The 24859-nt window shown below is 36.7% G+C and overlaps 1 protein-coding gene across 7 annotated transcripts in view; it reads right to left on the minus strand.

Annotated features, from left to right (window-relative positions):
• EDIL3 (EGF like repeats and discoidin domains 3) overlaps nucleotides 1-24859 on the minus strand; it is a 270263-nt gene that overhangs the window by 93634 nt on the left and 151770 nt on the right. For all 7 annotated transcript variants that reach the window (XM_080573947.1, XM_080573946.1, XM_080573949.1 and 4 more), the window contains one exon: nucleotides 8088-8201. In XM_080573947.1, coding sequence (XP_080430073.1) covers nucleotides 8088-8201 — 114 coding nt within the window. The remainder of the gene's footprint in view (nucleotides 1-8087; nucleotides 8202-24859) is intronic.

The following is a 24859-nucleotide window of genomic DNA, read 5'->3' on the forward strand; positions in this document are numbered from 1 at the left end:
CTTTGGGAAGGGAGGCTAATCCTTGTGGGTTTTCCTGTTGACACTTTTTATCAAGGAAACAACTTACTATGTCTAAAAATGAATAAAAAGCAGCACTCTCTCAAGTGCATTCTCTCATACCTGAAGGAAAAATTAAAGATTAAAATTAAAATTAACTAAAAAGGAGTTTTAGGGCTTTCCCTTGTGGTGATGATAGTGGTGGTGATGGAATCCAAGAAGACAGTATTAATGACTTTATATTCATAGACTGGAAGGACTGGGGCGGGAAAGAGGAATGTAGAAGAGGAAGAGATTTCAGCAATCACAATAAAATTTTTAAGTAATCTCCTGTATGTAATTTTACTGCTATCCAGAGAGAAAGATATTTTTCCCATCAATACGTGCTTTTCTCCAGCTTGGATATAATGAATTACAACATGGTTAATTTTTTGCTATGCCTATATTTCAAAACATGGATGGGTTAAAATGGATTGAATAAAAATAGGAACAGAGGAATTATAAAATTAGGTTTTAGTAACAGGTGCACAGACTGGAATAGATATTATCAGAACAGCAATAGATTACAAATATTACAATATAAGTATTACAGACTACATACACTGAAGCTGATCTTCTTTGAAGGCATGCAGCATTGCCATCAACTGCACAGACTTGCCAACAAAGGAAAATCGTACTTGTGGAGAAGCTCTATCAAACAGATTTTGCTGGATTACTAATGGATATTAATCTGTCCATCTGCAAAAGTTTCACATCATTTCTTGTCTGTAAACAAATTTTCTAAGTAACTACACCAAACCAAAAGCCAGCTAAATTACATTTAGCATTAATACTAGAAAACAATCATTGATACACAGGAAAAGTGTTTGAACTAAAATTAATTCCATCAGCTTTTCTCAGCAAAGAAATAATCCTGTATGCTACTTGTGAATTTCAAAATCTTTAATTCCACTTTGATTCTGAAACTCACTTGCACCCTTCTGAGCCTCAATTAACGTGCAGCAGGACAGAAAGACACCAAGCCTTTCTCTCTCAGGGTTGTGTTGCTGCAAATTTTTTTTTTCATTCCCGTGACAGCAGTAAGTAATGCTGTGGTGGCTGATCCTCCAAGATGCAGGGGTGCACCCACCTGGGGCAGCTCTCAGGCTGAAGGCCACTGCTCATGGGGTGGTCTGCAGCCACGGATGCAAGACGTTTGCCTCTCTTCTGACAGGCAGTGATTGACCGCTGTTCCCCTGCTGAACCCACACCAAGTTGTGATGGACTACACACAGGTTTTCCTTTTAACACAACTAACGATGAGACGCTTCTGATGAAGACGAATTTCTTTTCTTGTAAGCCCTTGGATCATCTAATGGAATGAGCATGGTGGTAGCCAGGGACGAAAATAGATGTAACCTACTAGCATCGCTCATTCCCCTCCCACATATCTTACACATCACTGCACCAGTGCCTGGAACAGGAGCTTTGCTGGACTCTCCGTCTGTCCAAAGCAGCAGGAGCTGTGAATCTTGCCTCAGTGGGAAGTTGATCACTGAGCATATTACATTTCCTTCTCCTTCTGAAAACTGCAGGAGGGAGCTGTGCTGAGCCTGGAGATTTTATTTCATTTAGGGCTCATGTAACCATGTTTTGTTCTGTTTTCTCTTCGGTTAATGCGGATTTTCATCTTTCACAGCTTGGTTGAAATTCGAAGTCCAAATGAATCTCCAAAACATGAAACTACTTCCAAACCTCCAACTTTTGCAAAGTCTATATGATACTCACTTGTATCCAAACTTGTGTCCCATACATTAACCACTGTAAACCTCAAAGCAGTTTCATTATGAGGGTTTGCGTGGCCCTAAAAATGATTTACACTCATTGCTCATTTCTGTGTCCATCCAGGGGGAGCAACATACCATACCAGTCTGACTCAGATCTCAAGCCACCCTCCATGATTAATCTATTTTGGAATAAATCACTTATGCATTATAAATAATAAGCCTTGAAATAAGGTATTTTTTCCTACTGGGCTTGTACCTGAAATAGCTAAAATGGTCCTGTGATGTGGCTGTTGGGAACTTTGTTGAGCCTACTGCAGCTGTGAATTGTTCTTTCCATATATTTATAATCATTGGTGCTGTTAATGAAGGTGTTTTTATACGCATTTAAGGAATTTTTTTTTGGTCATAATAATTTGCTTCTTCTGGCTTTTATTTCCTTTTAGTGTACCAATTCCATACCTGCAAATTATTTCACTTGGGTAAAAGAAGAATGTACATTATTGACCAGACCAGGGACTTAAGTAGCCTATAAAGGCTACTTTGAAAATAATGTTATGTTGCAATTTTTCTTTTCAGGCTTAGAAATGCTGAAATACACATTGGCATAGACTTTGGCACACATAAAAATGCACATAAAAGTTTCTCCTACACAAGAACTGAGGATATTTTTGTAAGTATTTTTCTTCCCTACTTTTTGTGAATGTCAGTAATACAGAACATTAAATAAAAGGGTGGGTAGTATCTCCCCCTTAGGCTGTAGAAGCAGATAGGTGGAAGACAGGTAGGAGAAGGAACCCCAGAGCAACCTTCCTACCTCTTTACAGAGGGTAACTGGGGGTCACCAGGAGTCAAGAAATAACACAATGCCTGAGCAAAGCAGATCAGCAGATTTAAGTAAGGAAATGTGGCAAGAAAGTCTCCACAACAAGTTGGTTCAAGCTAAAATGAGATGTCACAAAGTCAAGCTGCAGCTGCCTGAAAATGGGGTTGACGACTTATTGACACAGCCCAAAAGCTCGTACGGCACTATGTGACTCACGTAGCAAGAAGATGATTAAATGGGTAAAATACACGTGTTGGGTCCTAAGGGCTTTTCTGAATATCTTACAATGAATTTCTGTCAGGTGTCTGAGAAAAGATTGTGTCCACTACTGCCTAATCAAAATTAGATATTAAGAAATGAATTTTCAAAGTGGGACATTGCTGTGTAATACAATGGCAGCAAGATGAAAATGCACCCAGAGGCATAGGGCTGAGTATTTTATTTCAATATCAAATACTGCGAGTTCAGTCTCATTTTCCCATTGTGCTGAAAGGAAGAACTACCATTCTGATCTGCTGAGCCTAATTTTGCACACCTCTGCATCTTATAAGAGATGTCTGCACAAAGAGCAGCAGAAGGGCCAGCCCTTGCTTTGTTGTTTGAAGACTCAATATTAGACGTGTTAAAGGATTGATTAATATTTCTCACTAGGTCATTGAAATGCCTGGGAGAACATTTCATTTTCAACAATGCTTTCTGTCATTTCTATAACTTCTTCTGCCTCTCTGCACTTTCATACCAATATACCCCACAGAAACGCCAGCCAGACCATATTCCCAGCCTCAGCAAACCTCATTAGTTTCAGCCAGAGATTCAAGAGGGTTTTTGTCCAACGTAAATACAGAAATTGCGTTCCATCCATGATAAGCCGACATAGTTAAGAATAAAAAGCATCACCCTTACTTCTGATGCATTTAGCCTGTCTTTCAGCATGTATTTAACCTCTTAAATAATTCCTGTTATTGTTCATATAAAAAGTTCAAAATAGGACATGAAAAAATACCTAGACTGAGTTGAATTACATGGGCTAAAATCACATTTAACATGTGAAAGTTTTCCCTCTTGCAGCTTCAAAATGTATTTCTAATATGTTTCTTTTAAAAGATCTTTATTGTAATCCTGGGAGAACATAAATCAAGTATTAGCATTAATTTTATATTAAATTGATACAGTTCTTTTAGGCACAGAAATTCTTCCATTCTTACATTTTTGTAAGACTAACCACACATTATTCCCTAAACTAGCAAGGACATTGTATGAATGATAAATTATCCACCTTGCACACATTTAAATAAGTAAATTGTTTTCTAAGGGTAACGCATGTCCATACGTATACGTACACAAACACATATAATCTCCTTAATTTTTCCATGCACCAAGTCCTGAACTTATCCAAATAATGACAAACAGGAATGTATATATTTACCAAATTTTTGTTTGTAGTATCCTTGGCAAACGAGCTGAAAATTCTAGCCTACAAATATGAACTTTGAAGAGAAATAAGAGAAATACAAAAGCTACAATGAATTTTTGTCTTTGCCTTAAACATGAACTAAAAAATCTACTCTTGATTAGGCTGATGAACATTTTCAGCTGGTGTTAAGTCTTGCTTTTATGCCCAGGCTCTGACCCATGACATTCCTTTGTACCGGTTTAGTGCTTGTGGGGCCATACAGTTCACCTGATTAAGGAACTGATCTTATTAATTACTTTTTAAAATTTCCTGGGTCGGTTTTTGCTGGGACAACAATGCAAACAGATAACATGGCAGCTCAGAAAAAGCAGCCATGAAAGCAGCAAGACAGGCAAAGTAGCAGTGAAGCAAGGCTGCTTTAGGCAGCAGAACAGGGTAGGATATTTTTGTTCCATTTCCTACTAAGTATTGAAAATCTGCTTAGAAATTTCTGGAATTAAAAAGTAATTACAAGAGCTTACCTATTTAATGAATTGGATAAGAGAGCAACAGGAAATCTTGATTCAGTTTAAAGTCATAATGTATAGGTCATCTAGAAATCATCCCAGGTAATCTAGCCTGGGAGTATAGGGCTGCACGCAAGCAGAAGTCTTGAAAGCTTCTTTCTGTCTAGATTTGCCAGATCTTTAGGTAACTTTTCAGTATGGAAGACACTGAAAGAAGGTACATTTTCATTTAAATAAAAAATTGTAGCTTTTATTTCCATGGAGAGGAATGCAGAAGATGATCAAGTGTAATATTAACATCAGTGTACTAAAACATAAAACACGGGAAAATATTGTGAAGGTACACTGCTGAGCAGGTTTTGTGACATGTTATACAAATTAAATTGGAGCACTTCGTTTGAATTTAGTCTTCCTACACATGGGCACATTGAATACACAGAAAAGGAGGTGAAGGATCTATAGTATAAGTCACAAATATTTATAGTGACTAATTTAATCTATATCTTTAAAGAAAAAGCATGAGAAAATTTGCCATATGTTTTAATGGCAGCAATGCTTGGCAATCAGGAAAATATATCTCCAAAAGCACAATGGTGAAATTGTGATGTGTCCACCGTAGAGTATCATCTCCTAGATAAAAACTGAACACAAAATTACCTGTGGAACTACTCACAAATTACTGCAGTTCACAATCCATGTTGCTCATGGGAGATTTTAACAGTACAGAGGCATATTAAATAATGCAAACAGCCTGACATCAATGAAAGTGGCTCCCTGTTGCCTGCAAGAGAATTTTGTGATCCAGAAAGTAAAATATTCAGGCCCAGGATAATCTGTCTTGGAACTAGTACTTATTTATAGAGGCACAAGACTAAGGAAAGCTGTAAAGGAGGTAATCATCATTGATAGCCTGCATTCAGCACAGAAACAAGAAATAGGTTCAGAGAGTACAAGAACAGAAGGAGATGCAGCTGTAACAATGAACATGCTGAGGCCTTAAGAAATCTGGAAAGTAATGTGCAATTAATATTGTTTAGCTTTTACCTCCAGAGGCTGCAGAAAGGTTCTATCTTTCTATTCTATGGTTACTAGACATCTGCAGGCAAATTTTGTAAATACCAGATGCTCAGTAAAGGTTCTCTAACAGGCTGATAAGCTCATTCCAGAACAATTGAATATTTTTGAAGCAATAGGTGCTCTTGTATTCCACATCACTTTGATTGTGCCTCCTCCTGTGCTTTGCAGCAATGAGAAAAAGCTGGTTTTAACATCACTTATGCCTGAATGGCTAAAGACAGCAATAGCTAATAGAGAAGAATGAAAATTGAATTTAAACCTCTCCAGAAACAAAACAAAAATCGAAAACAAAAAAAACCACCACCACCAACAACAACAAAAAACAACCTGAGAGGTCAGGTCAGCACTTCATAGTCAGAAGAACAGGTAAATAAAAGCTAAAAAGGCCCCACAGAAGCAGAAGCACTGTTGGACTGTGAAGCACATCAGCTTGCCAGGTGATATCTTCTTGTCTTCTGAGAACTTTACTCCATGGCTAAGCACCTAGAAAGCAACTCCATACCAAATCCTCTGCAGAGGGAGACACAGGGGGTGGTCATGGTGGTCCAAATATAGTTCATGCTTCCAAGCTCTAGCTGCACTAGCTGCTAGGGGAGGCTTTTGGGATTAGTCAGAAGGATTTGGGGTGAGTGTACCACAGCGCTCACGGAATCTGGGTGTAATGTAACCATTGTCTCACATCTTAAGAGTGCTACACATGATCCAAAATGGAAGGGAATTATTTAAGAGACTACCTAAGAGAAATGTGGTGGATTTAAAAGAAAAATAAAAAAACAGAAAATTTAGCTGAAGCACTAGGAATAACATCAAACTACTGCAAGCTGATAAGTAACATAACAGGTCAGTATTACAAAGCATTCGTATTTAGGATATACAATCTAGATGTATCATTTAAAATGCATCCTAGAGAATAGGCTTGCAATGACAAGAAAGCTGACTGCATGGTATGTTTTTGTCTTTCTTCTTCTCTGTCTAGGATACTTTACATATTTTGTGATGTGGATTAGCAATTCTTGAGCTTTGTGAGGTAATTCTGAGACAGCAATCAGTCATTTACATAATTAGTGTAACAGTATTTAATTGTATGATTACTGTAAATATGTGTAATACTCTAATGGTGTAATTAGAATGTGTAATTACTACCTGTAATTACATAATTAGGTGTAATGGCATAACTAAACTTCTCATGAAAAAAGTGGATATTTACAACACCAGCTATAGGAACTGGTATACTGCAGAATAATATTGCTGGCATAAAAAAGGAGAGTTACCATTTTAATGCTACCTGTGCTGAAGCTAGCTCAAAAGCAGATGAGTGTTAAAAGTTTGTGAACTGTGCCAAAGGAGAAGGATATGGTTAGTTTCCTCAACAAGGGTAGTTCAGAGATCTCCAGTCAATACAAACATTATTCCCATTGTTAATCGTTTGTTATTTATTTATAACTCTTCATACACTGAGCTGAATAACGTACATATGAATATACTGAATATATATGAATATAGATGAATAAAAAGTGGTATAACTGAAGTATTTGAATATCTATATTTTAAAGTATTTTATAAATACTGACTTAAGTAAGATATTACTTTTACCTTAACTCTTTATAATCTTTATAAAATCTGTCTGATCTTATTTTGGTTTTCAGGATTACCCAGACTTTCAGAATCGGATCTTTATAGTGAACTCATAATCAATGTTATTCAAAAAAGCACAGACAGCTCTTCCCAGGACAGCTCCTGGATTAACTCCACTAGTGAATTCTCTGTAAACCAGTGGTCCATCTCCCACCTGGCTGCTTTTGTCTTCCTTTCAGGTCTGTACCTTACTTGCCTGACACCTGTTTTATGCATGATATTCAATTAAAACCAGAGCCAGAGTCAAAAAACAACAACAAAAGCAGTTGTTTTCCTTTCACAGAATGGGTAGACAATCTGTGGTACACCTTGCCAGAGGGTATTATGGGTTTTTAGGTGAATTCAAAAGAGGTTAAACAAATCTTGGAGAACAAGCCTCTGAGAGCCATTCTTCCAGGTACCAAATCAATTGAGCACGCCCAGGCTTAGGCTCAGGAATTCCCCTGAGCTGAAAACAGTCAGATGATGCAGACACATCAGAGGAAGTATTGTATTTCCATGCTCTGCTCTTACAGTTGTTGGTATTTGCTAATAACTACTGTTGAAGACATAATACTTGGATAGATTGAACCCTTAGTGCAAATCAGTTTTTATATTTTTCTTCTTTACACTACAGACAGCTTTCCATTTGACTCTTACATAATAATTTTACCATGCAAATGTTTCCATTATATCTGATGCTTTACTAGAATGCCCGGCTGATTTGATCTTTTAAATTCCCCCCATTCAGAAAAGAATAACATGATTATTTTAAGCACTATGTATTTGTAGACTAGTTAAATATTTCTAAAGTATTCTGTAGTTGCTTCTGTCAAAGAAAATGGTAACATTTTTTTAAAAAAGAGATGTAAACACATGGCAATACTTACTCTGTTGGCAGTTTCTCCCCATAAATTCACCTGGACATTCACAGGAATAGTTGGCAACAAGATCTGTACAGATTCCACCATTCTTGCAGGGTTCAGCTTCACATTCATTTACATCTGCAGGAAGCACACAAGATAACGTCAGGATTAGCAAAGAAAAAATTTAAAAGCAATAAGCACATATTTTAAAGCACTAAATCACAAACTATTTATACACCAACATTGTAAGACATACATTCATTCTTTTGCCCAGAAAACATGCTCAGAAAAGTACATGATTAAACAGGGCAAGTTTTAGGAAAAAAATCAAAGCAGTCTCTCACAAATTTAGCTAGTTTCATATACCTATAGAAGTTTTACTGTGTCCCATCACACAGCAGAATTGAATTTTTTGGTCAGGGATTTGCATTGTAGCTTCTAGAGGACATCAGAGCTACAAGTCACAGCTTGGCCTTAAATACACAAATTCAATTAGTCCTAACAGAGTACTCATTAGTGACACTTGCAACTTCAAGAAATGCAGCTACTTCTTTATCAACAGATGCCATTTGAGAATGTCTCTCAGTTCATCTTAATTCATTAAACATCTAATTGACAAGGTTGTTTAACTGTCTAAAAAATTTCCCTTCTGTGCATGCCTTAGTGAGCAAATTGAAACTAATGGCTTGATCTAGAAGCTTGAAAATTTTATGAAATTCAAGATAGAAAAGTGATTAATTTCATTTGAATTTCCTTTTCTCAGTACTTCTTATCAAATACTGCAAGAATAGTCCTCCGTGTTTTTCAGCGCGGTGAGCTTCAAATATAACATCAGGTTCTTTTTCTAAAGTGCAATATTATTTTTCAGTCATCACAAATAGACACACGAAAGATAATGATATCTCGTAGAATTATCTGTATGTTTATCTTTAATCTATATAGACTGAAAATGTGTGGATTTTATACAGTATTGTCTCAAAGAACTGTATCAGTGCATACAATTAATTGGACATAATTAATTATAATTTATATATATATAATTAATTAGACAATGCAAACAAGAAAGCAATCTTTAGCTTGTGATGTAATTCCACTTCACTTTTGCTTAAGTACATGTTCATTTTGGATGCAGCTGATGATAAAGTGCACAGGTGTATAGCACAGAAATATATTAAAATAAGAAGATACTTAACAGAGATAAATTACATGCACTAGCTGATGGGCCAAATGGCCTATGAATTGAACTAATGCTGTCCTATTGAATCTGTTTCTGTCTCCAAAATGCAAAATTGGTTTGGACTGGCATATACAAACTAAAGAGGATCCTATGCCACTTCCTAAGTCCAATGTGATAAGACTTATGCAGAGGAGGCAGAATTCAGCTTTGTCAAAAAGTTGCTTGATTTCTGGTAGTTGAATACGTAGCTTTTGTGGTTTCATTTTACATCTTATGTTTACTAGAATTCTAAGTACAAAAAAAACAAACCAGTGTTTTAATACACAAGTCTTCCACAGATATGAATTTTGTGATGCCTATGGGGAAGTCTGTATCTCCAGCTTTTCTGCAAATTTAAAAGCTGAGTATCTGTCAGGTTGGAAGATTTGCTACAAATGAAACAAGTGACTCTTGCAAGTACTCTTGTAGAATGAATTAAGCTGGGCTACTGTATGTACCAATATTAATTTTTTAGTGCACAATACACCAAGATAGAAATGTATAAGCTTTTGAGCTTCTTCACTTAGTCGTTCTGTCCCCTTCCTCCTGCCCCCTCCCAACATTTGCACTCTTTGAGTATTTGTTCCACATACCCAGAGTGGTATATGTGCTATTTTAGTGAGATGCAAGTTGGTAAAATCAAAATCTGTTTTTACTAGAATGCTCCAAAGACATGTCCTTTTTTTTAAGGGTGATTTTATGGCAGAATTAAACTTTCTGCCTTTGTGGTTCCAGACATAAGAAGTTCGAGAAGAAAAGCTACTGCAAACAGATCTGCAAGCATTTCTTTATCTGCAAGCAGATAAAGACACACTGTAAGATTTTAAAAGATTATAGCATTTATTATGTACAGCAGTATAATTAATTTATGTTCTGCACATACGCAAATTTGCACAAATTCTAGTGATTTCCTTAATGTACATTACTCTACCAAGAAATGAAGTAGATTACATATGACCCAAAGCACAAGAACAGTACAGGTATCTGAACACAGGAACAATGCATTTTAAACAAATAATTGATACAGTTGCCTTACAACTACTTGCTTATTTTACACAAAACCATTATTTGAATAATGATGCATTAGATATATGTGACTGCCCAAACTATGGTGAGAAGACACCTTTTTCAAGCAACATATTTAAAACATTTTGTGAGCTATTTCTTTTCATGAAGTGAAGGTCTATTCATATTTCGCTGAGAAGGTATGCAAGATGAACATTTTTCTTATATTTTTAACACACATACAAACACACACACACATATATATGTATAATGCAAATTGCCCAAGCAAATCTTTGCCATACTTCTGATGAGGAAGCATGATTTTAGGATATGAAGAAAAAATCAAAGACAGATCCAAAGTATTGATGTAAATGGTTATTCCTCACCAATTTCTCATATATGAGAGACAGTCATATCTTCTTGGAAACTTTCCAGCAGGGAGGTGTCCTAGTTCTTATATGGAGTTTCATGGAAGTGTTAAATCTGAGGTTTAACATTAACTTCCAGATTCCACCTCAAACTGAAAGCAACTCTAATGAAAGAGTTTTAAATAAAAGCTGTTTGTCTAAGTTTTTAGTCAGGAGATAATAATGGAACACTTTTAAAGTGCAGTAATGCAAAGTGTTCAGCTCGTAGCAGGCCCCCATCTTAGCTACCACTGTTTCCTGCCATTCGTCATCCATATCCCCTTCTCTGCATTCGTTCACCCCATTACTACAGCAGAATAGCTCATTTCATCTGTATCATGCTGTCCTGTGAAAACAGTTCACATTCTTTTTTTCTTACCCGGCACAACATAATGGCAATATTCAGAGAAGACTTGGCTGTCTCCCATTCAATCATCTAAAGCACATGACAACCAGCAAATACCACCCACTGATCAGACAAACTACAAAAAAATCTAGCTCAGTCATGTTCTAGCAGCCATAGAAAGTAGTCTGTAAATGTTAAAAAAACAGGGATGTACCTTTCGACTCATCTGATCGATTGACCTATGAATGCTGAGTGTGTATGAGGAGGAAATATCACAGAAACTCATCAAATTCATGTGCTCTTGCTGTTGCCTCTTCTGCCCTTGCTCTCAGAGACGATACAGGGTTAGAAGGATGTCATGGTTTTCAGCTGGGATAGCATTAATTTTCTTTGTAGAGGCTTGTATGAAGATGTAATTTGTACTTTTGACGAAAACAATGCTGATAACACACCGATGTTTTTAGTTGTCGCACAGCAGTGCCCACGCAGAGCAGAGGCCTTTCCACAGCTGCTCGTGCTGCCCCACCAGCGAGGAGTCTGGGGGTGCACAAGGAGCTGGGAGGGGACACAGCCAGGACAGCTGACCCCGACTGGCCAAAGGGATGTCCCTTACCATGTGGCATCATGCTCAGTAAAAGCAGTGGAAAAGAAGGAGGGGTGTGTGTGTACATTCAGAGTGATGGCGTTTGTCTTCCCAACAAACTCTTAGGCGTGATGAGGCCTGCTTTCCTGGAAGTAGCTGAACACCTGCCTGCTGATGGAAAGCAGTGAATGAATTCCTTGTTTTGCTTTGCTTGCATGTGCAGCTTTTGATTTACCCAGTAAAATGTCTTCATCTCAGCCTATGAGTTCTCACACTTTTACCTTTCCGATTTCCTCCCCCATCGCACCTGGGGAGAGTGAGCAAGAGCTGCGTGGCACTTAGCTGCCACATAGTGGCACCTGGAGTACTATGTCCAACGTTGGTCCCCGCAGTACAAGAGGGACATAGACATTTTGGAGGCAGTCCACTGACATACTGGAGAAAGTCCATTGAAGAGCCATGAAGGTGATGAAGGGACTGGAACTGTCTCCTGTGTGGAAAGGCTGAAAGAGCTGGGACTATTTAGCCTAGAGAAGCTTACGGGATTGGGGAGGGTGAAAGGGAATGGAATTCATCAATGTACTTGAAGAGAGGGTGCAAAAATGGAGCCAGGCTCTTGTCAGTGGTGACCAGTACCAGGACCAGAGACAGTGGGCACAAACTGGAGCACAGGAGGTTCCCCTGAGCACCAGGCAGCGCTTCTGTGCTGTGCGGGTGGCTGAGCACTGGCACAGGCTGCCCAGAGACTCTGTGGGGTCTCCTCCTTGGGGATCTCCAAAAACCACCTGAACATGGGCCTGGGCACCCTGCTCTGGGTAGCCCTGCTGGAGAATGGGTGGGACGAGATGAGCTCCTGAGGGCCCTTCCCACCTCGGCCATTCGGTGATTCTGTGGTAACCTTCATGTTGCTATGATCAGAAACGCAGGGGCAGACCTTCAGCTAAGCATGAAGGCTAGTTTCATTTCTTTGAACTAGCAAAATTTCAGAGTTTTATACTAAAATTAATGATGGTTACTGATCTCTGAGCTTCTTTTTAATCACCTGTGTCTTACTAGTTGTTGCCTATAAAAATATCGCATACTGCACTAATAAAAATTCATGGGGTCCTTAGCTGAATTTCTGTCTATTAAAGAGGAAGTAGAGAAGGAACAGAGCAGTGTGCTAGAAATAAAACCTGCCAAGGGAAATGACCAAAGAACAGACCTGCTCAGTTCTAAATTAAATTCTTTATATGTATTTATAAAATTTAACAAGATACTTCAGCTCCCTATTTGCCTTTTTAAGCAAAGCCCATTAACCTTCCATTTTCAGCAGGTTATTCATCATTTTAATACAGGCTAACACATTCATGGAAGAAAAATACCAAGGTCACTGTGAACTGAAAAACATTAAGTGAACATATGAACTATCTTCTACTTGGTGAAATAAAGGTAGTAATTTATCCTCTAAAAGCTTTTCTATGTAAAGATAATATCTTCTCGAGATATTTATTTTCTTTCTAGTTTGTCATTCATATTGCAATATGTACAGAAAAATGCACAACTTTCTAGCATATTTCATATTGCCTGTAGAAAAAAGATTGAACCTTACATATCAGATATTTTTAAAGCAATCTTCGTATTCTATCCCTATGGAGCAGTTAGCTATGATCAGTGTGGAAAGATGAAGTCTTCTATTATTATATTTGTTACTTGGATCCTACAGTGATTTTATTTCAGTAATTTGAGAACCTTCAGTCCCATCAGTTCAAACAAATATGTCATATTTGACAAATGAGGAAAGACAAGCTCATTCTTCCATCGTGTTTGATAAAAGAACAGACCTTTAGCTGGAAAGATAGTAAACTGAACCATGTTAAAGAAATGAGCTTAAGTTCTACAGAATTATTAAATTTACTATTCATTATTTCATTTGATTGAATGTGCAGATGTAGCATACTTAATTAAAAATGGTTTCTGAGAACTGCGGTCGGATTTCGTTCAAATTTCTAGATGTGCCAATTATGATACTAAACTTTACACTGGCTTAAGTGTTTCTTTTTTTTTTTTTTTTTTTTTTTTCTGAAATACAAATATTTCCTTTTAAACTTTGACGTATTTTCCTAAGGAAATTGAAATAGAAATTTTAAAGGCCAGAGTTTCTGGAGTAGTTCCTCCTAAAGACTTTTACAGAAAATCTATCTTTATGTTGTCAGATATGAATTCTTCACTGACAATGCAATTGATTTACCTCCACTAATAGGGTGTGCTTTATGTGCAAGTTAAGCACACACAAAGTGAAATCACTGTAGTTACTCATGAGTTTTCAGGTAAGCTTAGGTTTAAAGTCAGGCCATACTTTAAAGTTTAGTTCATACTTATGCATTGTAGTAACTAAAACACAGATACCTGGCTGCTACCACAGAATTCACTTCCTTGGGGAGGAACCTAGGAAGTCTGTTAAGTGCTGAGTGAAATGGGCTCCTGGAGAGCTTAAACACCAGCATGGGAAAAGTCAGTATTTCTAAACTGTGTCCAGGTTAGCTTAAAAAGCAAAGCAAACAAACAAAAACTAAATCATACCAAAACAAACAAAAAAAAGCCCTTCCCCAAGATTTCTCTTCTGAAGACAGACTTTGAAATTGACTGTGATACAGGAACAAAGAAACACTGACCATGTTTTGAAAACAGATTGTTGCTTCAATTATAGCTTGAAGACAGTTGACTAGGAAGTAAAGGCTACGTTCAGGTTTCTCTATATCCTGCAGATGATTAAATTTACATTTCCTACCTTACATTTCCTACAGTCAAACCACAACTACAAAGCTAGCATGCATGCTTCTATTTGAGGCACAGTCACCATCCAACCTGGACTGAATTATGTGGTCAGAAACAGGGCAAGTAGGAGACTGGTTGACTCTATTACATACTAATTTGGAGAATCACTATGCAGCAGAGTTTTGGTTTTTAGTCTTTGCTTTCTGGATTATATCTTTTCTTTTTTTTTTAAACAAAACAAAACAAACTCTATTTAATAAAACATGAGTAAAACCAGATATTGTACTAGCCAACATAACTAAAAATACATATTCCTAATTTTGGACTTTAACTGCTAAATACAACCACATGTCCTTTCCTAAAAAAATGTCAAAGAAAATATGCATTTTAGTCATGTAACTGTCATAATCAAATGTTTAGCTATTACTTCTAGTAATTTGAGTTATTTGGCAAGTTACGTGAAATCAACCTGACTTTTTGTGGCAAAGGGACCAATAAGCTTGATCAGCTGTTTTTGCCAGCGCAGCTTGCTTCTTGGCTGTAAATGCACACTAGTGCCTTGTTCCCGTCTCCTGCTTGCTTGTTCTTTGCGTAGCCCAAAATCCTAGTTCCCGCCACCTGAGCCCTTATTTTTGATCCAGGACTACCTCTTCCAGTACAGACTTCCTGAAGTTCCCTCCTGCCAACAGAAATTCTTTCTTTACTCTTTGATTTCATACTTATTCTGGCTTCCCTATCACATGTTGTCAGCTCATCTTGGATCAAACTCATATTTTAATCAGTCTTCTAGTTTCATAAAAAAAAATGGCCCATCTTAGCCACAGTGTCATGATTCAAGCTTCCACACTGGAAGCCAACTTGGCCCTTGTTAGGGGGCATTCATTAGGCATACCCCAGTTGTGCCTCAGTAAAACTGCAAATATTTTTTTTTCCATAGTGAAGTCAATTCAATATATAGAAAACAGAAGATAAACTGGGTATAACCTCTGTTATAACCTGGCTTCTATGAAGAACCACAACTATAAAATGATAAAGATCATGCTACAATATGAGAGGCTTAAAAGAACCAACCAACCAACCTTTTTTTTTTTTTTATTAACAAACAGAAAAATTACAAACTTCACTGGTTGAGTTCTTTTCCAAAATAAAAGTGTGTTTCTAAATAACACTGTGCTCTGCAAGTTTCCAGATGTAAATACATTTGGAAATGTGTATGTAAATATATTTACATTTGGAAACTTGTAGAGAAACACAGTATGGAATAATTATCTTTTACCTGGACCTTAGTCTTAGCTTTACTTACAGTTACTTGATGGTTCTTGACAGATTTTTAAAAAGTATTCTCCATATACATTTTTTGGTTTGTTTCTTGCATATTGGTCCTGAAAGACTTAATTACATGCATAAGTGCTATAAGACCAAAAAAAAACAACAAAAAAAAAGTGGATGATCTTGCTTGCAGAACTGTGTAGTAGCCTGGTGTTTAAACATTAGGATTCAAGCACTCAGACTTTTCATTACTACTTTCATAACAAATACCATGAAAGTCATATTACGTACTCTTTCTTATTATTACAGATTTGTAACAATTTCTACAAGTGCCAACTTTTTTGATGTATTTCATGGAGAATCTGCATAGAAATGAATGAAATACTACCAGTTTTATTTGGCAAAGAATCTGATTCAAAAGATAATTTAGTATGACCATCTTAACAGAGAGGTACTTCGTTAAATCATATCAAATGAAAGATTATATCGATTCACATACAGAAGAACACGTCTAGCTTAAAAGTAGTAAAATATTTTATTTTTGGTAAAAATCTTTTTGGTTATTTTTTTTTATTATTATTTTGGTAAAATATTTACACTGCAAAATTGTCAACTGTTTTTTCTCATGTTCCTGTGGTTTATTAAACCAATCTTAAATTGTAGAGGTACAACATAATTTTTTCTATAAAGCTAGAAACTTCAAAAAAAATGTACTTAAAGATTCAGTGAGCATCACCAAAAACTTTGGAAGCACAGATAGATCACCTCCAACTTTTGGTCAAAAGATACTGAAGAGTAAGTAGTAAATACCACAATAACAGTTTTATTGTCAATTGTAGCATTAAGGTTTCTAACCTGTTTCTGAGGAAGTGTTTGGCTGTAATGTAAACAAAAAATGAACTATATCTTCAACTATAACAATTCCTTGATTTAATGAGAATAATATAAAACCAAACACCAGTAAATTACTGGTACAAGGCCGAGTTACACATTTCAAAAGAATAGAGTACCTTCCCATGAAATTTCTGATTTTTATACACAGTATTAAATCTGAACTAGATGTATTCAATCCGTATTCATCACAGAACAGACATCTGTTAAAATTTAGTGGTTTGATTGCTTTCTGGAAGCTAGTTTCCTGACCACAGAAGGCTCTGAAAACCTTGTGCCAAATAACCTGCAGGAAACTTCAACTGTAATGTCATACTGAAGTGATTCACTGTTCAGATATTCTTATTATCAGATCTTCAAAAAGAGCAGAAAACAGCATTATGCTCGAGAACAAAAAAATACTAGCCTCTTGCTCCCCATCCTTAAAGGCAAAACATTATGTTATCCCTACTGTCATGATTCTACAGTTTTCCTTCTCCTGCAAGTATTTGATATGACATATTATGTCAAATGTCCTCCAGAACAATCCATCACAGATCTCTTAATTAGGATTTTTCCTGAATTATCCACTACAATATATAGTATATAGTATCATTTGTTTCTACTAAAGAGAGTAAGCCATGTAAGAAACTTACCTAAGTTTTGTTCTGAACTCAAAGGAGATACCCCACATAGGGAGGCCAAAGAAGTAAAAATAAAGTCTAGATATGTCAGAACTTTTGGATTGACTATATCAGGAACTTTGAGATAAACTTGTAACCAGCAATGTATATTAAGGTCCAATCATATAACAAAAACAATTTTGAGAAGAGTTTCGTTGCTAACATCTACAGTTCTGTCAGAAACTGCCTCTTAAGCATTCTCCTAATATAACGGCCTTGCTTTTCATGCTTTCCTTTCAAAGCAATTTTACATTCTGTTAGGCTTTAGATGAATTTCCACTTTTTTTCAGTGTGTCTTTATAACATGTTATCTTAGATAAAAAAGACATTACGCCACCTGTAAACACTGATTCTTTTCCTTACTTAGGAAAAAATCAAGTGTTATTTCCCCCATTAGAGGTCTCTGAAACAATTTTAGGTCAGCTTGTTTCAAGAAAATTGGAATATTTAGCTATAACTCTGACTTCTTTTTGATTTGTAGGGAAAACACAGTTTTTAGAGTGAAAATGAAAGGATATATATTTTTTTATGACATTTAAAAGCATGCAATGTAAGAACTTTATTTTTAAGAAAATACTATTTTTAACCATGAATAATTTATTTCTCCTGTAGTTCATCTAGCACCTATTCTACCTATTATTTACACCCCTGTTCATGGTAATGCTGTTACAGCATCAGTGAATGAGTGGTAGCATCTATTTGTAAAATCACACTTTAAGACAGATATATTTTATATATATATAGCTTTTTCTAGCTTTCTTCATGTTTTGTAATGGTACTTTCCCTCTGTTACCCTCATCTGAATAAATTTTTCCAAATTCAATTTAAAGTTCAAAATCATTTATGAGTGAATTTCTATACAAAAGTAACTATAACCACAGTTGTCATAATGCTAAAGATGAACTGTAGAAGAAGGAGAAGATTATCAAGAAAAAGACAACAGAATATTTTGCAGGATACTCTTATTTTTGGCATTTTGCATAGAAAAATACCGTTACTCAACTTATAAGAATATACATCAGATATCTCTGTGAATACTGCAACATTTATGCATCACACCAATATAAACAGATACAATATTTTATGTGTTTAGGTATATTTTACAAAGCACACAGGTGTTCCAAGAAGAGAGCAAATATTAATTTCAACATTTTTATACTCAAAAGTTTTTTGTTTGTTTGTTTGTTTGTTTGTTTGTTTTCTTAGAACTCCCTGGACACTATGTAAAAGGATGCTAAGATCACAGAATTAAGTTCATAAAAGTCAAGTAGGAGCTTCTAAAGTGAGTATAAAAGTATCTATTGACTTCAAACAATTTTATCAGCTCCTATATATGGTAGGGCTCTACAGGAATCTTTGCCACAGTACATCTTGTTGCATTTCTGCCAATATCTGTGGATTTATTTTCATTTATATTTCCATGATACTTCTCTATCCATGTTTCTGTATTAAAATCCCCATAAAACAAGTTAAAAACAAAAACAAAAACGACAACAAAAGCAACCCCCCCAAAAAAACCCAAAAACCTGACAATTGCTCTGATCACGCAACAAAATATGAATCAAATATGTTCCTACTGCTGTCTTGCAAAATTTTTACCTTTCAGTTGGAGCTACTAAAAAGCTATTAAAAATTTTCTCTATGCAGCCACACTTCCACCACAGGACTATGCCAGCACTTCCTGATCTTCTGTTTACCTGTTCAAATGCATACTTAATGGTTTTCCAGCTGAGGTAATTTAAATTTAATAGAATTTTGGAATGACATTCCCTGGACCTTTCCTATTAGTTTTAAGAGTTGGTGCTTTAAAAGTTTTTTATATAAAGTAAAAAAGATTTTTCATATTTAATTATTTTTAATATATACTGGCATAGAAACCTTTATCCCATTAAGTAATTTATCATTTAATTTTACAGTGAAGAAGCATGTCTTTAAGGCAACAATTCCTTTCATTTCCAATGAACCTTATTAAAATAATTGGCTATTTATAACAAGCATCTGACAAACCATTTTAGCTATAGTTGAAGAAAAAAATCATACTGAAAAGTGAATCAAGTTGTGAATCAGTCTTTATTACAAGCAATGTTCCCAGATTGTCAGCTTCATGTGTAAAAAATTATCCAGCATTAGACTGTAACCTCTAACTGGATTATCTGTACAAATAAGTGTAGGGGGTCTCATGGCAAGAAGTCCAATTATTTTCAAAACAATTTTGAAACCAGATCAGTAAATGAACATATTTCCCTTCACATATCCCAAGACAAATGTGTTCTTTCAAAATGCAGTTGTTTATGCATTTCAGAATAGAGTGAATGTAAGGATACATCTTTTTTCACCTGAGCACAGTTATGGCATGTGTTTTGAAAAATGTTATTAGACTAACAAGTCCTGGAGGATATGATGATGGATGTTTGAAAACAACTAAAACAGATGGTTATATTTGTTCACATGTCTACATTAGATATACATGCAGTGAAGTGTACTGCTGTAGGGCCAATCTATAAACATCTCATTTCTGCACTCATAAAAAGTTGTCTGTGGGACATCAGTGCACTTACGTTGCATAACTGCACATAAAGGAGCCGCACAAAGGTCATTTCTACCCTTTATAAGGTATTAACCTTAAATCCACTTGTAAGGTATTAACCTTACAAATTCATACTCACAGTTACTCATAAGTGTATGTATGTTTGACTGGTTATTATTCTTATTGTTAGATTTAATCACAGAAACAATCTAACGCTATAAATAGGAGAAAGATCTTTTGGCATAGTTCTCTAATCTTTTTTCCCCTCTAGTGACTGTGGAGTACTACATTTTATTGCATTTAATATACATGGACACTTAATAGATCAAGAGCACGTTTATAAATCATTTATATGGAAGGTTAATAAATGAATGGATGATTTATTACAGGATTAACCAATTGCCATGGACACTAACAACTGTAACATATCAATATGTTTATTATAACTATATGGAAATCTTTAACCCTATAATGACTATAAACTTCCTTACAGCAGAAAAAGCAAGAGGAAGGACCTGTGCAACTACAGGAAAGTCAACCTGTCTTCAGTTCAGTCCCAGAACTTCCCACTTGAGGGAACTTAGTTGAAAAAATCATCCTGAAAAGCATTTCCAGGTAGATGAAGGACAAGAAGGCCATGCAATGCAGACATCATAGATTTATGAGGAGGAAATCATACTTGACCAACCAGGTATTGCCTTATACAATGATGACACTGGTGTGGTGGACACAAGGTAGATGTTGTTTACCTCAGCTTTATTAAGGCTTTTAATGCTGTGTCCCATAAGGTCCTCATATAGAAGCTGACAGTGTACACTTTAGGTAAGGGGACAGTGAGGTGGACTGAAAATCAGCTAAATGGCCAGGCCCTGAGGGTTGTGATCAGTGGCACAAAGTCTACCTGGAGGCAAGTCACTGGTGGTGTACCTGGGGGCTTACTACTGGGTCCAACACCGTTCAAGGCCTTTGTTAGTGACCCAGGTGTTGTGTCCCAGTGCACCCTCAACAAATTGGTGGCTAACAGAGAACGGGGAACAGTGACTGCTCCACACGGCGGGTGTGCTGCCATGCAGAGGGCCTGGACAGGCTGGGGAATTGGGCTGCCAGGGATCCTGTGAGGTTCCACAAGTGAACCGGCAGGTCTGGGCCTTGGAGACAAAGAGTCCCATGCACCACCACTACGTGCCAGGGGCCAACCAGCTGGAAAGCAGCTGTGTGTGCAAAGAAAGGCTTTGGGGTGCTGGTGGACACAAGCTGACCATGCCAGCAGCACACCTTCATGGCAAAGGAGGCCAGCAGCTGCCTGGGCTGAATTAGGAGGAGTGCTGTCAGCAGATCAAGGAAGGTGATCCTTCCCTCTGCTCTGCACTGGTAAGACATACCTGCAGTGCTGTGTCCAGTTCTGGGCTCCCCATTACAAAAAAGACATGGACATGCTGGAGAGAGATCTGGGGAGATATAAAAACCTGCTCCTGAAGCAAAGCACTCTGGTTGTCCCTGCATGAGCAGGGGGGTTGAAGAGGTGATCTCCAGAGGTCCCTTCCAACCTATGATTCTGTTATATGTACACATAAAGTATACATGATATCTATGTAGAATGTATTATCTGTGGCAAATTCACAGCACTATTAACGACTTACCCATCATTTTGTTTTTCACTACAGAAATTTCCTTTCTTCCTCTGCCAAGGTGTAAAAGAAAACCCGATCTCCTTCCCCACAAAGCATGCAATATGTGTGTGAAGCAGTTTCCTCACATCATCAATGACTGTCTAGTATACGAAGGGAAGTATTTTTCCAGTGACTTCTGTCTCCACCTTACTGACAGCACTATTATCTCAGGGCACATACACCCTTGTTGTTCTTCGTGATTCACAGCGCTGTTATGTCCTGCAACTAAAAACACCTCTCAGAACTGGAACTTGTATTTATGGCAGCTGGGCCAGGCAACGTCACCTTTGTTTGATGCTCACATCAAATAAGACCTATCCAAATAAGTTAATGCATTTCCAAGTCTATGTTCAGCAGCCTTCCAATTTATAGTTATCATCTGCACAGAACTTAGGGCCATGGGTGGTACGATACCTGTAAAACATCTCTATTTTTGCTGAGAAATGGAAGGAGGCTTTTTCTCTGATAGGGCACTGAAATAATGAAGTCAGATACAAATACTGTTTTCACCTTTAACTTTTTTCCTCATTTTGATGTATGTCTTCTCCTGCAGTGTTATTTTGATGCTGCTTTCATACTAAGTATGATTGACAAAGAAAATAGAATGGATGAGAAAAGAGCAGATGAATTCTCCTCTAACAATGAAAACTACTGGTATTTTCTAATTATTTTAATTAAACTCTAAAAACTGCATGAGAGTAATAATTGTATGCATATACAGCAAATAGCATTAAATACAAGAAAGGATCAAATAGAACACATTTTCAGAACCAGATGCCTTATTGACTTGTGTTGAGGATAAAATGAAATCTGACAAGATTACAAAACTTATCTATTATTTGCAGGAAAACAGCAATTTAAGTTCTCTTTTATGGTGCAGAGCATGCACATCTGGACCATGCAACATCGATTAACATCCAATCCTTTCTAGTAAGAAGGCAATTGCTGAATGCTATCATTTTTGCTCATTCATACCAAAGCACAGATAGCAGCAAAAGTCCTTCTGAGATGAGAAGTAACTATTGACACTCAGAGTCGCAGAAGATCTGAGCACTTGGCTGGAAAAGTATTGCTGTGAGAACTAATAAACTCCTCTGGTAAGCCTGAGGAGTATCTATTTTATTAACAGCAGTGACCAAAAAGGTGTGCATCAGTTACAGCACTTATCTAATCTGATGGAAATGGAGAGCTGGCAATTCCACCTCTTAAACACATTCCTGTGTCCCCACTTCTCTAGGACCTGGCTGATGTGTGGCTACATGGGGAGTCAACTCAGTGCTCTGATCCCACCAAAAGTCCCTTCTTGTGGTTGGTTTGTACGCTTCTGAACGAGCCTGGTGAGATGATTCATACTGAAGGTAGGCTGCTGAATCTGATGGGGATATATTCTCAGGGATGATGAGCACCATCACCTTTGGTAGTATCAAGCAGTCACACAAAAGGATTAAAAAAAAAATCAGGCCAGATTTCAGATCGTGAGACTACAGAAGCTCATGTGCCTCTCATGTCATCAGACATTAAGAAGTCATAAAGAAGGGTGAGAAACATGATCTATTCATTGTTTTCAGTGCACCTGAAAAACAAACAAAAAACAGGCACAGACAGCTTATGTCTGTTTTTGAAATTAGAGTGGTCTTACAGAACTGTATTCATAGAGTGTGATGATTAGAGTGGAAGGCACAGTACCTGTATTACCTATATCTCAGGGATATTTTTTCTGCACAAGATCTAGGCTGGTTGGGTGGACTGAATGCCTATTTACTCACTGAAGTGTTTTGTGTCAATTCCTAGTGTGCAACATGGGAATTTAGAATACCAGACTATTTTCTTTTAGATTGTATTCATCTCAAAGGGAACCAGTTATTGTGCTCTGAGACCACTCTGTCACATGAAGCAAAGCATACCAAGTGGAGATGATCAAGAGATCTTTAAAAAAAAAAAAAGCACTCCTCAACTAAAACACTCATCTAGATGCCCTACAGAAAAAATAGTCTGTTATTTAACACATCAGAATAAACGCAAGATAGAATATCCTGCGTATTCATATGCTAATGTGATGGCACCATTAGTTTTGCTTGAGATATCTTATGAATACAAAGGGAATACATCTGTAATGCAAAATGGTATATGCTATTAGAATATTATCTCATTATATTGCACTTCAAGTCCAAGTACTGTGGGTTTTTTTTCAAGTTTTGAACACACAGGTAATGGGCTTGACTATATCCTTCTTTCCCTCTGTATATCACTTACTTACAAATAAACTCACTGACCTCAAAAGTGTATTCACATGAGTAAGTACTACTTAAAACTTCAAAAGAGTAGATAGCGCTCTTTGCTTTCTTCAAACTGTTCATTGGGTCTGTTGTATAAAAACACCTGAGGACTGGGTCCTTCTTTTTTTTTTTTTTTTTGTCTTAATTTTAATTTCTAGCAAAATCCTTTGAAGAGCCACGGGAATTGTTCAAGTGCCGAACATTAAAGTCAGTTATATAACTAGTTCAATGAACAATGGAAATACTAATATTCTACATAGAGAACTGCACAGCCATTTGCCAGCAAGAGTTCATAACACATACACAGTATTTTCGTTCTGCATCCCTGATACACCCATATACACAGATGGTTCAGAACAGTATTTCTTACAGCAGGAGAACAATAATAAGAAAAAAAAAAAAAAAAACAAGAGAAACATTTAAATGATAAAACTTATCTTTTTTTTTCTAACAGCTGCTTCCTACACAGATGGATCAGACTGTGCCACTGTGTGACAAAATTCTAAATGATAAGTTTTGTCTCATTAAATAATGAGATTTCATTTCAAGGTTTCATTTATCTTCATTATCTTCCTCACATAAATGTCCTGGTACCTCTGTAATGAATCTGCAATCCCCCCTTTAAAACTCTAAGCATAGCTGTGTCGATCCTAAAACATCACAATCGCTGAAATTGTCTTATAATTTCCTCTGCCTACCTAAATGGGCATAAAAATTGGGGAGAAGGAACAGAGAACAAATGATATGCTCAGCTGCAGGTTTCTTGTGTTTTTCCTCTGACCTTCTGTAACTGTTGTCTTTCATCTGCATCATCTAACAGGTCAGAGTTGCAGATATATTGTACAATAATAATTCTCTATAGATGTAATAATATGGTTAACACCCTGTCTTAAGAGCTTGATCTTGATGCAGTTTCTTGAAGAAAAATTGTGAAAATGACAGTTTGGGAACAGCCCAGTGTTATAAGTCACTTATCATTTCAAGGCTGCATCAAAGAACACATGTTCAAAGCTTTCAGAAAAGGGCTTATGACTGTGCAGAAAGCCATGGATATTGCTCTCAGTAATAACCATTCTCTCACAGTTAGAAAGATGGGGTAGTACCAACAGATGGTAAGCAGGCTTATTCACAAAGTATACTACTTGACAAACTGACAAACATGAAGGTAAGAACCTGCAATCACTGAA

This window comes from Anser brachyrhynchus, assembly GCF_964034855.1.
Source record: "Anser brachyrhynchus genome assembly, chromosome: Z".
Taxonomy (NCBI): Eukaryota; Metazoa; Chordata; class Aves; order Anseriformes; family Anatidae; genus Anser; species Anser brachyrhynchus.